Genomic DNA, 16,598 nt, shown 5'->3' on the forward strand with positions numbered 1-16,598 from the left:
GTGACATTATGAACTGTTTCATTAAAGTGGGACTTATTCGCGGTATCTTGCTCTGTGAACATCATACTGAACCTTATCAAATGAATGACGATGTTGGAGGTCCTAATAGTTTTCTTATATCTGCAGCATGAAATAAAAATGTTTAACGCATATTTAAAATTTTGTTGAATAGTTCAAGTGAAAATTTCATTGGACATGATTACGGATATCTTCCAATTATTACAAGCACGCAAGATAAGTGATTCATGTAGTAGGAATCATAAACCAGTTCACGAATACATGTGTAATATTTTGTGATGTTGTGAACTGTTTCATGAGCACGAATGGTCATTCGTGAACCAGTTCGTGAATACATGAATAATATCTTATTAACTATTTGACGGGCACGCATGGTCAGTCGTGACTTTTATACTAGGAACCATTAACCAGTTCACGAATGCACTATTATTTTACGATTTTATAAATTATTTCACACTTTTTGATCCGTTTGGAAGACACCGTGTTGGAAAAAATCTTTAAACCTTGGGCGATATCTACGCGTTTCTTTTGCAAGACAGATATAGAATGGAGTTTTTTTTGGCTTCGTTTTGATTACCTTTTGTATGGAAGACTCGAAAACATGCCGAGACAAGTATAAATACCCTTGATACCAAAATTGAACCTATGACACAGAACAAATCCATTCCCGCTTTAAACTGATCTCGAAGATTAGTTCTGATGACCGGAGAACTATCTGATACATAAAACCCGTATGCGATGCCACCACCACAGCGCATCGATAAATAACTACCCGTATCAATAATAAGCCCCCCCCCCCCCCAATCAACACTATCTACTCTACTCACCGATTTCCCCAATCGATCTTTGAGATCACTTTCATCTGCAGATCGTACGTCTGATCCTGCGTCAGGGTGGCGCTCAGCAGCTCCCGCCGGCTTTCCAGCAATGCCAGCATCACCTTCCGCAGTGAGGTGAATTTGTATTCCTCGCGTTCCTGGCACATAGCAGAAAATAGCAAAATCAATCAATCAATCGATCAACTGCCGGTTCACGATTAGCATACAATTAAGCGATTGCGAAAGAGACACGTGCCTATTAGGCACGGTCCAAAAAAGGGGCAGCACAGGATGTTAGCAGTTTGTGCAGAAAAAAAAACCCCGGTGAATGACAGTGTGTCGCGATACACTGCTGCTATATAAATACATACTTACCACAAACAGTTTCTTCCATATTTCGGACCACTCGCGCAGCACCAGGGTACACTCGGCCACCACCGGGTCCAGCTTGGCGAGGTCTTTCAGGTGGATGTACGTTTTCGGGAAGAGGCCAACCTTGCGCGGTTTTCGCGGACAGGTACCCCGAAACCAGTGTGTCGTTTCCTCCAGTATTTCGACAAAATCTCCGACGTCCAGTGCGAGCCCGTGCGTGACGTGACCGTGCCAGTTGTGGATGGCTTTGTTCGGGGCGAGAGAGAAACGATATTATTAGTTTTTAGACAGGTTTCGGACGAGTGTAGTTTTTTTTTATTTCTCATTCGGTGTGATCTACTCGGGGAAAATCGTGGCATTGGGTGAACCGCTTGTACGAAACGCCACGCGAATAGCAGCGCTAGCAGGTGTATGCGCTGAGTTCTTTCCAGTCACTCGTGCGAAGAGTGAGAAACGGCATATGCTAAGTAGTAACTATCGCACGTATTTTCGCAGCCCGGACGTGGACCATATGATAAACAAATGAAACGAGGTTAGTCTTGGTAGCAGTGTGTATACTAAGTTGTGTTTCGCATAGACAGCCATACCATACAAAGTGCGAAAGCACTTGTTGTGACATATGCGTTCTTTCGGGGGAGACAAGCTACTGGTTCTGAGAAACAGAGAATATTGAATTCATCATCGCAACTATGCTTGATGAGACAATGACATCCAATGGAAAGGCTGCACTAGCATCTGGGAGCAGCGCTTGTGTGAACAAGAACGGGAACATAGACGACTGTAATAGAGATCGTTTGAAATTATAATAATGGAAAATGGCTGTGATGGATTACTCCGGATCATGGCTGTGAAATAAATGAGTCATTAAAAACGATTACTTCAGTGTATGGGGATTTGGCAGGCAGTTCGCAATATAGGTTATAAATACGATACACATTACAAACAACATGGCATTGCGTGTTTTGCTGCCCAAAATTTGAAAGTCAAATTCACTAAACAACACGCTCCAAAAGTTGCTAATTGACGAACGACCGCGAACGCGCTGGCCTCCGAGGAAGGAAAAAAGGCCAATTGACTTGAACTGGTGAAAATTGACCTCTCTGCAGAACAGGGTAAATTGTCACAAGAGGTGCGGTGCGGTCATCTGCACGTAGCTAGCAAAACTAACTCCACAGGGAACGAAATGCAGCTTGGCTCTGCTTTCACGTATACTCAGTGTAACCAAACTAGCACTAGTACAGTTCTAACTTTAAGTTTATTTATTTTTTTTCGAGCAAGAACTGGTTCACAAGAATTCGCCGCTCAGACATTCCGATCATCGCTTGACTAATAGAGAAATTGAATTTCATTCTGCGCTACTGTGATCTGAAGTGAAATTCCAGATTGCTTTGTTTTGTTTTCAAGCAACAACAAATGGCGGTGTTTTGCTGTTGGATCGTATCGCATTATTGGTTTTAATTTGTCTCAATAGCATTTTGACTGAAGCTTAGCTAAAAGTATCCGCGTACTACTCAGCATTTAATCGTGTATGATAGTATATAAGACATCCATATATTACCATGTTAATTCTGTCAGCATTCTGTTAAATGCGAATTCCATTATATGGATTTAGTTACGTGAATATATTTCTAGCCTTCAATTTTTTTTGTTATCGGTCCAACTCACATCACAATATGCGATTTAATGAAATTAATCGTCACTAGCTCCCGTTTTCTTGAAAATCCTTTTAATGAACTAAAAAAACAATGATTTGAAAATTATTTCGCATATCATTGACACGCGGAGAAGCTGAAGTATAATTCAATCCGACCTATCCTGATCAGTGTACATATGTATGTATAAGTGAACCAGCATTTCCCCGAAACAAGCATCAAATTCAGCAGCATAATTTGTCTTCGTCATCTCTGCTTATGCATAGAATCATAGAATGCATTCGAAGCACGTAGGTACCAGCAGACATCACGGAGTGTTGTCTCTGACTCTCCGATCTGTTCCGTTGCACAACTTGTACAACAGCCAATGATCACATGCCAGTGTAGGTATTAATAACGCATTCAGTCAGTCATTCACTCGTCGGTATCTGTACTGTAATCCCACACCCAAAGAAGACGGAAGAGACCCGTTGATGCAGTCACAAACGATTTGTACTTGTAGGCAGCGTCAGCAATAAACTATCAGCACGTGGTGACTCGGTTTTTTGGTATGGTAGTATGAATAGGAAACATAATAAACATAATAGCCGACGACGTCGACGACGATTGAGTTGAACATCCGAAGAAGTTGAAATTGGGAGAAAGGGAAAAAGTGCCACTTCCGGACCGATTTCGTGGCAGTGTAATAAGGGAAAAAATTACACGGGAAAAAATGTACACGTAAATACGTTAACAAATTGCTTCGAATTGAGGAACAATCAGGTTTGGTACGGTGTGTTGAAAGTATGTATGAAGTATAAAAAACGTGTTGTAGAACCTCAGCTGCGTACTCAGCTACCGAAGACAAAATATCTTGATTTATAGTATACTCGAATTTATAAATTGTTTGCAAATTAACCCTTGAAATTTCTATTTGAACATAACTTGTTCCAATTGTACGTCTTGTCATCAGATCATCGGTCTATCTCTTACAAATTATTTTTGATAAAATTAGCAAAAGTTTCAAAAACTAGTAGCTAGCTCTAGTTTCAATTGAAAGTGCTATATAACCACAGCAACCAATCACTGTTTGAAATATGATATTCTTCAAAAATTTCCGTGTTGCTTCGAACATATACGACGTAAGTCAATGTTGCAATATAGAAAGTTGTTCTTTTTAATAATCCAAACCTTTTTACAGCACATACCAAACTAGTCAGGATGATATTTAAAAAGTTATAATAATGAATTGACCTTTATGGGGTCCTCCATAAATAACAAGCAAGAGTGTTGAAGGTATTGAAGATAAACACTTTATGTCTTCATCAAAGTTCTTGGAAAAAGCTTGCTCTACAACATCGCCGAAGATATGTCACTATTAAAGAGATTAATCATTAAAATCACAACACCAAATGGAAGAGCTTGTAATATGCACTAATTCCTCCGAACATGTCATTGACCTAAATTAACGATTTAGGCCTAATTAATAGATCAACATTCGATACCATCACTAAAGAAGCTACTACCAATAATAGAGAGTTCACACTCGTTATCCTCAAGGGCAAGAAACTAGAAAGAACATCGAATCGCGAGTATCAAGGCAGTAATCAAGACGATAAAATACAAACAACGAGAGAGACATGGATAACCCCGAAGATATAGTTGGCGAATAAACGAATATTTTGCAACGCGCTAAAAAATTTTGCTCGCACTGGATTTGACAAACTCTAAATAAATGTAAATGCATTGTTTTAATATGTAAAAGGCCGACAGCTACTCTAAGCTAACGCATTGAGCTGTGTTAAAGAAACGATATCAAAAAAAAAACAACCCAATACCACCAATTAAGAATCAAATGCCAAACAAGACGGATTTACAACAGCGACCCGTAAGCACAAGAAACAAATAACAACATCCGACCGCGAGCAACATGAATTCAGTACCAATAACGACAAGGACGTGAACGATAACGCGTTAGAAGACGGACCAAATAACTCCAAGTTGTGGTAAACAACGCAGTTAATGTTTCACCGCCAAGGAAGAGGATTTCTACACGCAGTATAAAGCTGCATCAACAAGAGCAGGTGGACAGGCCTTCCGAAAGCTTACTTTAATTTATGCCAACGGATTGAGCCGTGTCAAATAAACAAACAAAAACAATTTAAAGTAATTTTGCTCCGAAATGAATTTTTTTCACTGAGGTTTCAGAAAAGATTGGGGAAACCTGTGAACAAAGTTTAAATGAATTTCCTTCAGTTCTTCAGATCACAGCCAGCATGAATATGGGAAGAGAAGAAAATTTCCAGGAGTAGGAAACATTTCTTATGGGATTAGTCGACAAAAAATGGGAAAAGAATAAAATAAAAGGACTATAACCATAACCATAAGAATACTGAAGAAGTATTATGTAAATATCAAAAAATGCTATAAAGGTACCATAAGAGTAATAAAATCCATTCTGAAAATATCATAAAAGCACCATAAAACACTACGAAAATTACCATAAACAGGCCAACAAGTATAACAGAAATATCAAAAAAAAAATAAAAAATTCTTTTAAAACGCCATAAAAATACCATAATAGTAAAATAAAAGACTGCATAGAATAAAATATACCGTAGATGTAGTATAAAAACATCATCACAAACAATGCAATAAAATACCATAAAAGCATATTAAAAATACCATGAAAGTCCCCATAAAATATAGTGGGGAAAATAACATTACCATTGACATAAGAAATGGGTAAGAGTAGACATACGAAAGCTTCATACAAAATGGCATAAAAATGCCATTAAATAACAGTAATTTAGAAATAAGATATAGAAGCGCCATAAAACTACCATTAAAGTATAATAAAAAAAAACTAAAAGTACCATAAAAGCACCATAAAAACCTCAGAAAAAGCTTTAAAATATCATAAAAGATACAGAAAATATTTCACATTTTTGCATTTTCTTTGTGGGAGTTGTCCTACTGGAGCTGTAGAGCTGGGTTCTCAGAACAGCTCCCTGTCAGAATAACTCACTACAATTGCGTTAATCAGATTATAGGTGCTATCGCGTTATCTAAGTCATCGGGAGGTTTTTGTGTTTGCGAAAACTTGGGCGTAGATAATCGCTACTGCATGCTCGCCTTTGCGTATCATCGCGAAGGACTCAAGCATTTATATGTTAACTTGTTCGATCGCATGACCGTTTGTATGTCGCGTGTGTTAGCGTGTATGTACCTTCGCGTGTATAAATTCGATTTTATAACCGTGTGGCCATTCGCATATTCATAACGATCACGCGGACCACGAATTTGATACTTAATTTTCAGTGTACGGTTTAGATGTTAGAAGAGAGTATGTGACCCCATATCACTGGAGTTCCCGGTGGGTTTACGCCATTAGGAATAAAAAAGATAAGAATACGGTCGTTTGGCATACGTGCTATAAGTATAATGTTCGTTCAACATAAAGACGTTAGACATAAATGCATGTTGAAGTATCACCTAAAGGAACTTTTTTGCGATGATGGCCTCAGGTGGTAAGAGCACGAATGCTTGAACTTTTGTTGATGTTGAAGAATTATACTGGAAGCTGACCAAACTCGGTCAACATTTTATTCTGCTGTATATACTTGAAGAAATCTTTGTTCAAATAAAAGAAACAAACCGAATGCATGCGAAAACTCAGCATGCGTTAAATTATCGACGCACAACCGATAATTTGCACATAACTAAAATAGTTTCAACAATCTTGTTTAAAACCAATCCCATTTGTATTAAGGTATGAATAACGCACCTTCATTTAGATTAGTTGTTACATACATGCAATTAGTTGTTACATACATGCATACAAAAAGAACAGCTCATGATGGAAAGAATGATGCATTTTAATTTTCATCAAACGATTATACGAATATTACTGGGTCTATATTTATTATCTCCCATATGATTCAGCTCAATTATTATATTCTTGAGTCCAGAGAACTACGGAAACTGTCTGATACGAAGGAGAGTTTCCATAAGTTCCAAGCTTCCATATGTTCCAAAACATAGTGTTTGTTCATTATTTTGATTTTTATTTCAATATTTGGATACAATTGCATTGGTATTACATCTAATAGACTTGAAATGTGCTTGAACCAAAACTATACACATATATGAAAAGCATCCAGTACATCCACGGAAAAAATAGAAAAAATATCGCATTGTGTTTTTCATTTTGCTGTCTCTCGTTAAAATTATAAATTAAGGTATGGTACAGCAAGCGTAGTTTTTTCTAAGCCAAAAAACGAGTTCAAGGTTGAAATCTCTTCAATAAATAAATCATGTCGCCACGGAACGTGTATAGTATGCATGCGCGTTATTTTTTATTGGTCCAGCTGAAGGCATGTAACTAGGCCACTAGAACCGACCGATGATCGCGTGAACACCGGCGGAAGATCACGTTTGAGACTGCGCTTGTTAGCTCATAAGAGCTTAAACGTTTATTAGATCAGGGTGCTATCATGTTTGGAAGTGTGCGGGCGTAGGTATACGTGGATGATCGTGAAGGGATCAAGCGATTGTATGTTTACGTGTTTGTCGCATGTGGCCGCGTTATAAAATTTTCTAACTACTTGAGGCCTGTTTTTTGACGGTCTGGTCCGCGTAGAATGGGAAACTCTTCAAAACTTTGATTTTAGGGTATGTTGTAGTGTTTTCATAATTACCACTAATAGAGTTAGAGTAATTATGAATAATTTATGTCCATAGATTTGCTCAAACAAAAGAACAAAAGTGACAATCAAATAGGTCGTATGATTTTGATTGCTCTTGTTATAGATACTGGACGTTCTGTTCTTTCCACTGCATGTCATCGCTTCACCAGTCAAATGTTTTGGATCAGCACGACTGATCAACCTTGTAGTTCCAACCTCAGAACAAGGGTTCTCAACCATGTTTTAAACTGAAGCATACATTGGTACGCAGTCCGTTCTGCACTAACACTCTTCTTTCTTAGCTCCTATCTGCCACCCGTAGCACGCGCCCTTTGGCTGCCAAAGATTATCTGGTATTTTGTCCTTTTCGGGAGTCATGGCATGGGGAACTCCAAGTTTAATGGAGTCCCAAACCAGGGCTCATCGCCAAGCCAGGGGTAAAAGAAGTAGAAAATACTGTACAACCAACTACCAACTATTCCACTTGTTTATTTTTGGATCCCTTACCTTACTACCTAACCTACCTAAGGGGTTTCCCGCTTTCCAGTCTAAGACCAAGAAATAAATTCTTCGACCCCAAGTATATTTATTTAATTTAAATCCATCAATTCGATTTACCCAATGAAAATAAAAAAATAATTGCGTCAAATTGACGTGAAACAGGTTTACGAATGTAGAAATATTTCTGATCGCCCAAAACAATATGACTTTTAAATTTAAAATGTTGAAAAAATAAATTGGCGCCGTCAAGCTAACCCAAACGTGTTTATGAAAAAACTAACTGAAAAAAAAACAACTTTTCGATCACACACGGCACACGCGTGAGTAGGAATTTGATGTTTTCGCTCGATTTTCAAAATAATCTTTTCTCACGATATCATGAAAACTGCGAACAGATTTTTTTGCGTGTATCACTCGCTCCCAAGACACTTGCATCGCCAATTGGTCTACCATGGCCAAATCGGCTCAGTATGGTTCGAACGCTAAAATTATGGTCGTTGAATTACTGCAAGTACATAGTAGGAAATGCGGATTATTGCTCGTTGCAAGTTGCGAGTGGAAATTGAAGTTGGAGTTTCCGCGCAACGTGAACATAATGAATGGTTGCTGATGTTGCCATCGTGACGGATTTCTTGCTGTAAAGATATCAGCTAGGATTTAAATCATTTAAGGCTCAAGTTACCTCAAGGCTTGGTAGTATGCGTAAGAAAAATTGTGTTCAGCTTTGCCACCAGATTATCCATTTAAACCTTTTCAAAACTCTAAAAGAAGAATATCAGTCGATTTATTAGATCATCACGATTCAATTCATGCAAAATACCTGCTGGAAAAACCATCGGCTTAGCTGGATGGTGCTTTTGAAAAAGTGGCTGTGATTTTTTATCACACTACCACACCGAGCTGGGGTACGCACCACAACTGCGCAATGAAAAAACCACAGCCACTTTTTCAAAAGCACCGTTTAGCTAAACCGATGGTTTTTCCAGCAGGTATTTTGCATGAATTGAATCGTGATGATCTAATAAATCGACTGATATTCTTCTTTTAGAGTTTTAAAAAGGTTTAAATGGATAATCCGGTGGCAAAGTTGAACACAAATTTTCCTACCCACACTACCAAGCGTTCAATTCTAACACATGCTTAAAAAAGGTAACTTGAACCTTAACTGATAAGGAAATCAATCCCTTTCTTTACACAGCGTGAAATTTGGCCCCAGAAAAGTACACAGATACGTAAAAAAGGCAACTCACACAATGACGGAGATAATTGCTCCCGCGTTTTGTCGCTTTCTTCAAGTCATTCGCCCAATAAGCAGTAGCTCGGTAGCTACCGGAGAGCAATTCCTCTGGTAGGAAAAATTACTGGTGAAGTGTTTTCATATGTACAGATTATGGATATCTTGGCCGTCGTACAGACACATATGAGCGGTATGTAAGCCCGTTTTTGATTACAGCTTGTTGAACCGCTTTATTGCGCCGCCCTGCGATGATTTGTACGGAGGTAACCTCATATAGACCGGTCGAGACATTTATGTACTCGGTACTTCCTTGTTTGTTTGTTCGAGTATAATCGTACGTACGGACTGTGGTGATCTATACTTGTGACTTGGTGATCTATTATAAAACAATGAAATACTCAGCAAATTTCACGACCTGTAAATTTTTGCAGGAACTTTCACTAAGCGACCCTATCCGGTCAAAGGACGTTCCACAAATCAGCCCATTATTTAGAAAATTGAAATGAAATATAATCCCAAACTAGAACAGTCCTTGTAAGGGCGTAGGTTACAAAAACATGTGATATAATCGAGATATTACGGTATAGACAAAAAATCATCGTGTTTAAAAAAAAAACCGACGTAGCAACATACGCGTTCCGTCGCACAAATCATTCAACGAGACAATTAACCCATTATTGCCCAACTTATTTTTCACGCGCATCACAAATTAAGTTTTCCGATCGGAAAAAATGATGTGATCATTCCAGTATAATTATTTCTGTACTTAAAGTAGCTGATATAATAAGGAACAACCTGTGAAAATTTCAGATTGATCGATAAATTGGTTCTTGAGATATCGTGATCGCCGCGAATGAACTTTTCAACAAAATACAACTCCGAGATAATCGAGTTTTACTGTCGGTGCAGCGAGTCAACGGTCTAGCGTATCAAACACTACGCGCCGCCTACTAGTGGTCGATGGGTAGCGGCCTTTGAATAGCTGTAACTCAAGATGTAGTATTCCGATCTTAATGAAATTTTGAGAAAATTTTCCTCAGCGTATGTAGTTTCAGAATATCTAATTTGCAAAAATTCGATTTTTTTCATCCTGACAAAAATGTGTAACCCCTTAAGGAAAAATTGATTGAAAACAAAACATAAACGCCAGTTTAATCACTCTAACTTCTCTAAACGTATTCTGCAAGAGTATATGAACAATATTAACTCATTGATAATGCCTGGTCTGCGTTATTGTTTTAGTAATAGGAGTTCTTCTTAGCACCTACTATATATAGTAGGTTGGGCAATAATGGGTTAAAAGGCTCCCTTCAATGAGCCGGAAAAGTTAACGACCATTTATCATACTTAGCTTCACTTGACACACCCCAGCAGCCGAACATATGACAATTGCGAAAAAAGCAGCCAAAATTCAATTTAAAAAAAACTGTCTCCGCTTACTCATGGAGAACAATTTTCCATTCAGCGCAAAAACGCTATAAAAAATAAACCGTACTGTTCCGTGGGCGATTCCGTTTAAAAAGCCCATACCCTACCATCGCCGCCGCTTGGCTTCTACCACGATTGCGCCTCTTCTGCGGTCAGTCTAGTCTGATGGTTATTTTCCCCATCCAGCTGATTCAATTGTTTATCGGGCGAACTCGAGGAAAGGGACGGAAAAACTCGGTGACGCCGCAAAGTCGAATGGTGGCAGATGGGATAGGAATGAATCATCCCACCATGGACACAGAAGTTCAGAGAAGTTGAGTACATATATGATCGCGGGCTCATCATCAGTTGCTGGCAGTGAAATGGCGCGATCGATGTGTATTTAAAATTACTAATGAATTCAATATTAATTCGTCAAAAGGGCGAAAGTGTTTTTTGTAAACAAACTTGTTTCGCTCATTAGTCTGCTGCAGAGTGGAATTTCATGCAAAATATGTGTTAATGTAAATTTTTACCCTTCGTAGAAGTGGTTTCAATTGTTTTCTGCTTCGAAATTATAGTAAATTAAGAGAAACGATCAAAATAAAAGTTTGTTTACAAATCTTATTCGCCCTTTTGCAAATTTAATATCGAATTGACTTATGAAACGGTTGTATTAAAAATCTTTGAACCGCTTGGTAAATCTATCAACGATTGTAAAAACCTAAATTTTTTATATTTACTTCATTTTGGATATCCGAAATTTCAAATATCTGGCTTTTCAGAATTCTCTTATAATGAATTCCTGATTTTACACAATTTCTCGTTTTTTAAATTTATTACAAAAGAAATGTATAAGATTAGCTCCAACTTTGAAAACTTTCCAAAGCCCGGAGGACAAAGTCTCATATACCAATCGAATCAGCACGACATATTGGGACAATGTGTGTATGTGTGTATCTAATGTCATGTAATGTTTTGTTCTTTTCACGCCCAAGGAGGGTTTAAACAATTTTCTCTTGAATGGAGAAAAAATAATTGTTACCAAAATTGTCCTCCGCTAAACTGCCCATATATGCATAAGAGTCCCATATTGAAAAACAGCAAGCCGAGAAAAACGGTGTTCAAGATTTACATTTTTCATTGAGCCTTATGGATGGGACAACCATGTTTTGGTATTTTTTTCGATATTTTCTGAACAAACCTGGTAATCTTATTTGTGCATTATGATTCAGTGGTGATACAGAATACAATCCAACAGATATCTCATTTTCGACAAAAAGCCATATGGGACTCTTCGTCGCTGTTGTGCTATCTTATGACAAACGCCATTTTGGGGTAAACTGAGTTAGATATGCCACATTACTTGTCTAAATAATCTCTACAAAGTTGCATTTACAGAATTTTGACATTCTGCTTGGTTACTGAGATATAGCGAGAAACGCGATGAGAAATTTTTAATTTTTTGCTTCAAATGACTGTGTCGGGGGATTGGCTCTAGTTATCTTTATGTATGAGATGTTTTTATATGTAACACTATCTGATAAACACAATGGAATAATCATTTTCGAAACAAAAATGCACGAACTGTGAGAAAAATGCAATTTGAGTTTTAAACTGGAAATATAGCATATTTGGCAACACTGTAACCAAAAATAACTATTTTTTCTAGATTCCCTGACTCATTTCCTTCAAAATGCATCTCACCGATTGTTTATAGACCAAATGAAGCCAAAGATATGAATAAAAGTTAATATTTGATGATTTTTTTCTATGGAAAATTTCCCATGCACGATTATGACATGCCATACAAATTTTGTCATCAATACACACCTATGACACGCGTGAGACCGACTTTTGTTTACATTTTTAAAGAAAACTCGCAATGTAGTTAACCGATTTTCGCAATATTTGAGAGATTAATGCAGAATAGATAGAAGCATCATTTGTCTTCTTTGAATTGTTTATACCATTTATAAGTTTGAAGATATTCAATCTCAAACTTTAAAAATCGTTTTTCTCGAAATGTACAAAATGGCGCTTGTCATAAGATAGCACAACAGCGACGTCTTATGCTTATATGGGCAGTAAAGGAGCAATATAGCATAGTGCATCTTGCAAAACCAAATGTTTCGATTTCATTAGTTTCTCAGCAGCTTCAAATGAGCTCCTTTTTTGCGGGACATCACGCTTGGCTAGGGGTTTGCTCAAGAACACAAATTGTCTCCGAATTTCGGAGCTAGCGTCGATCCGCTGCTAGCTTGGTCCTGTCACTTATTGTCGGATTCTGATGAGACGAAGTCGAAACGCAAATTCCTTAACTAATCTAGTTATATGTTTTATGCTCTTCATGTGCAAAATGGTTTAAACCATTTTTTGCCTTTCTCATATAAAGAAAGGCTATGCAAACACTCCAAAAATTGACTTCAACCGAGACGCGGAGGGCCGAGTGTCATATCCCATTCGATTCAGTTCGTCGAGATCGCAAAATGTCTGTGTGTACGTATGTGTGTGTCAAATAATGTCACTCAATTTTCTCAGAGATGGCTGAACCGATTTGCACAAATTCAGTTTCAAATGAACGGTATAACGCTCCCATAAGACGCTATACGTCATACGTCACACAGCAAATTCCCATACAAACTAGTAACCGTATAATGTCCGAATGATGATTGAATTGAAACTGGTAACCGTATAATGTGCGAATGATGAGGAATTTCTCATATAAACCGGTACAATCGTAATATCTCATAGGCTTAAAATCTATTGAAATGAACATCAAATTAGTTTGATTCGCAGGTCAAGATCACTGATAGCGAATCAAAAATTATTGGAATGTATTGTCCACTATCGATAATTCCAGAAGTCCCGCGGTTCTGGGAAAATTCCAGATCCAAAACCACTTCGATGATGACTGAACCAAATTTCACTAACCTAGTCTCAAATGGAAGGTATAATAAGAAGTTCAGTGTTGAACCCTCCTTCTACCCATCCACCTTGGTTAGATTTAGCTCAATAGTATGTTCATAAGAATTGAAGTACATAATACGAGTTATGTTTTGGGTAGAAAATTTTAGTTCCATCTGTGACCGCATAGAGGACGCCAACACTAACTTTTCATAGAAGAGAGATAGAATATCGGGATGTTTGGAATAATTATTTATTGCAAAAGCCTGTTCTACAACTTTGTGGAAGACACCTAATCTCTATCTCTTTTCATTGAAAAGTTAATGTGGGCGTCCTCTATGCGGTAACATGTGGAACTAAAATGTTCTATTCAAAGCATGACTCGTATTAATTACTATAATTCATCTGAACATATTATTGAGCTTAACCTAACGAATATTTCACAGAATGGTTTAGTTTGTGCGAATCGAGTACTGATACACAACCATGCGCTGCTAGGCCCCTTGCAAAACTGACTCAGACATCGCTTCGTTAAAAATTTAATAAGTTGTTTTAACAAAGCCGTATTAACTAGCATTCTTCGACAAAGTTGTAGACAATTAAATTATCTTTCTTATTTCCACTTACAGTATTAATACAATGCATACAGTGCCACCTAAAGGCGAAAATGCGAGCTTGTGATTTTTCTCCATGTAAATTGTCGAAATATCCCATACAAACTTCAGGCACGTTGGTCCGATAGCTAGACTTGTCCGATTTGCTTCAAATTTGGAGCAAGTACTCCTGGCGAGACTAGGAATCGACTCAGGTGTGGGCCGATAGAGGTCATTTTTTCCTGTCACTCTAGTGCACAGCCTAATATTGTAACGACATTTAATTAGCAAGGGACTGGAAATATTTTTCAATATTAAGAGCCATAGTACTCAAGGAAGAGCAAGGAGTTGAAGGAAGAAAGTTTAGAAAAGCGTGGAGTAGGGTCATATGAGCAAGCTTAGAGTTTTCCGGCTACCTACCTCTTTGTATTCTGCAACGAAGGGGTTATGATCTTTTGGCATTAAATGCGAATCACATGAGTCTGCGGCGTGTTCGGACAAGCGAAAAGTCACCTAATGACTTATGCTATCTGAACCGACAAAAAGTAAGGTTACGGAAAACTTAGACCCTAAGCATTTTGCGACGATGAAACTCATTAATTTACGTCCGGAAGTCGCCATCTAGACTCTGAAGTCTGGACTCTGCGCTCTGGAATCTGCACTCGAGATTCTGGATTCTGGACTCTTGAATCTCTTTGAACTTTGGACTATGAACTGTGGACTCTGGACTCTAAACTCTGGACTGAGTTCTGAACTCCGGACTCTGGGCTATCTCCTCGGGATTCTGGGGTCTGGTCGCTGGGTTATGGAATCTAAACTCTGGATTATCGAATCTGAACTCGGGATTCTGGGGTCTGGTCGCTGAGTTATGGAATCTAAACTCTGGATTATCGAATCTGAACTCTGGATTCTGGACTTTGAGCTCTAGAATCTGGACTCGAAACTCTGGTCTCACTATTTTGGGTTAGGGGCTCTGGACATTAAGCTCTGTGCTCTGGATTATATGCTGAGGACTCTTAGCTCGGTATTTTGGGATAAGAACTTTAAGACTCTGGTTTCTGGTCTCTAGGTTTTGGACTCTGGGCTCTGGCATCCGAACTCTGCACTCAGGGCTCTGAACTCTGCGCTCTGGACTCTAAACTCTGTGCTCTGAGCTCTGGACTCAGCATTCTCGACACTGAACTCTGGATTCTGGACTCTACACTCGCTTCCGTATTTTGGGTTAACGATTCGCGACTCTGGATTCTGGTCTCTCTCTTCGGGACTCTGAACTCTGGGCTATGGAATCTGGAGTCTGGCTTCTCTCCTCGGGGTTCTGGGTTCTGGTCTCTGGGTTATGGACCCTGAATAAAAATACACTGAAAAAATCAGTTTGGACAAGTAAAAGTTATTTTTCAAATAACTTTTTTTCCTTGAAGTACACAACTTGAATTTCTGATGGTAGGTAGGGAACATAGTTACCTTTCTTAGAACAAAATTTCATCCAAATCAAAGTGGTTTTTTTTTGTAAATCGACTTTAAATTTTTAAAAGCGATTTTTTTCAGTGTGGGAGTCGATGAAGAATTTTTCAATACTTTTATTAAAAAATTCGACTAAGTCATTCCTACAACATTTTTTGTAGGATTTGACATTTTTAGACTAAAGCCACTTGAAAAAAATTGCTGAAAAATGTTTGATCCTTTTCAAAAGACAAAGTATGCAAAGTGGCTTTTTGTGACAAAGTCTTCATGTAGAGAAAGTTCCATTAACCCCTTCATGCCCATGTTGTTTGTGGACAACAATGTGACTATTATATTTCATTTGAGTATTAAGAGTTACTAGGATCAGCTCTAGAACTGAAGTTATTGCAATTAGTCTGATTGGATTCCGATAGACCAGTGCTGCCAGTGGGACTTTACGTTGACGACGGAAAATGAATTTTTAATATATCTTCGTTATGTTGCAATATTATTGAAAATTGTACATACACTACATGTATGTGTTGCATGATCTATTGGGTTACTTTCCAAAGCCCATTAACCGTTAAACAGTATGCGCGAGAAAGTGTTTCATGTATCAGAAACATATTTAGTGGTTTTATGTTCAAGAGTGCCTCTAGAGCAGCAGTAGATGTTGTCTTGAACGACCCGGTCGTCACCATCAATACCATCCTCTGAAGATGGTTTAACTGTGATTATCGTGATCTCTATTCTGCCTTTAATGCACTGAATATACTTCGGTTTGAGATTTGCTGATAGCTCGTTGACTCTCTCTTGAATCGATGTGAGATGACTAATTTAGTTTTGAGTCATGAATGACCCCAACGTACTTAACTTGATCTGCGAAAAAATCTCAGAGTCAAAGAATTGCAACGGACGAGCTCCGGTAGTAATCCTTCGTTGCGTGAAATGCATCGTTAATGTTTTATTTGGATTATCTGATGGTC

The 16,598-nt window shown here is 38.1% G+C and overlaps 1 protein-coding gene across 1 annotated transcript in view; it reads right to left on the minus strand.

The window, feature by feature from the left end:
• Positions 1–841: 841 nt before the first annotated feature.
• The window catches only part of LOC131693526 (dedicator of cytokinesis protein 3-like), a 29,746-nt gene continuing 13,989 nt past the window's right edge, over positions 842–16,598 (minus strand). Inside the window, exons 2-3 of the mRNA XM_058981435.1 lie at positions 1,212–1,453; positions 842–994 (exon numbers count right to left, since the gene is read on the minus strand). Of these exons, the coding sequence (XP_058837418.1) occupies positions 842–994; positions 1,212–1,453 (395 nt within the window). The remainder of the gene's footprint in view (positions 995–1,211; positions 1,454–16,598) is intronic.

The sequence above is a fragment of the Topomyia yanbarensis genome, chromosome 1, assembly GCF_030247195.1.
Source record: "Topomyia yanbarensis strain Yona2022 chromosome 1, ASM3024719v1, whole genome shotgun sequence".
NCBI classification, from domain to species: domain Eukaryota; kingdom Metazoa; phylum Arthropoda; class Insecta; order Diptera; family Culicidae; genus Topomyia; species Topomyia yanbarensis.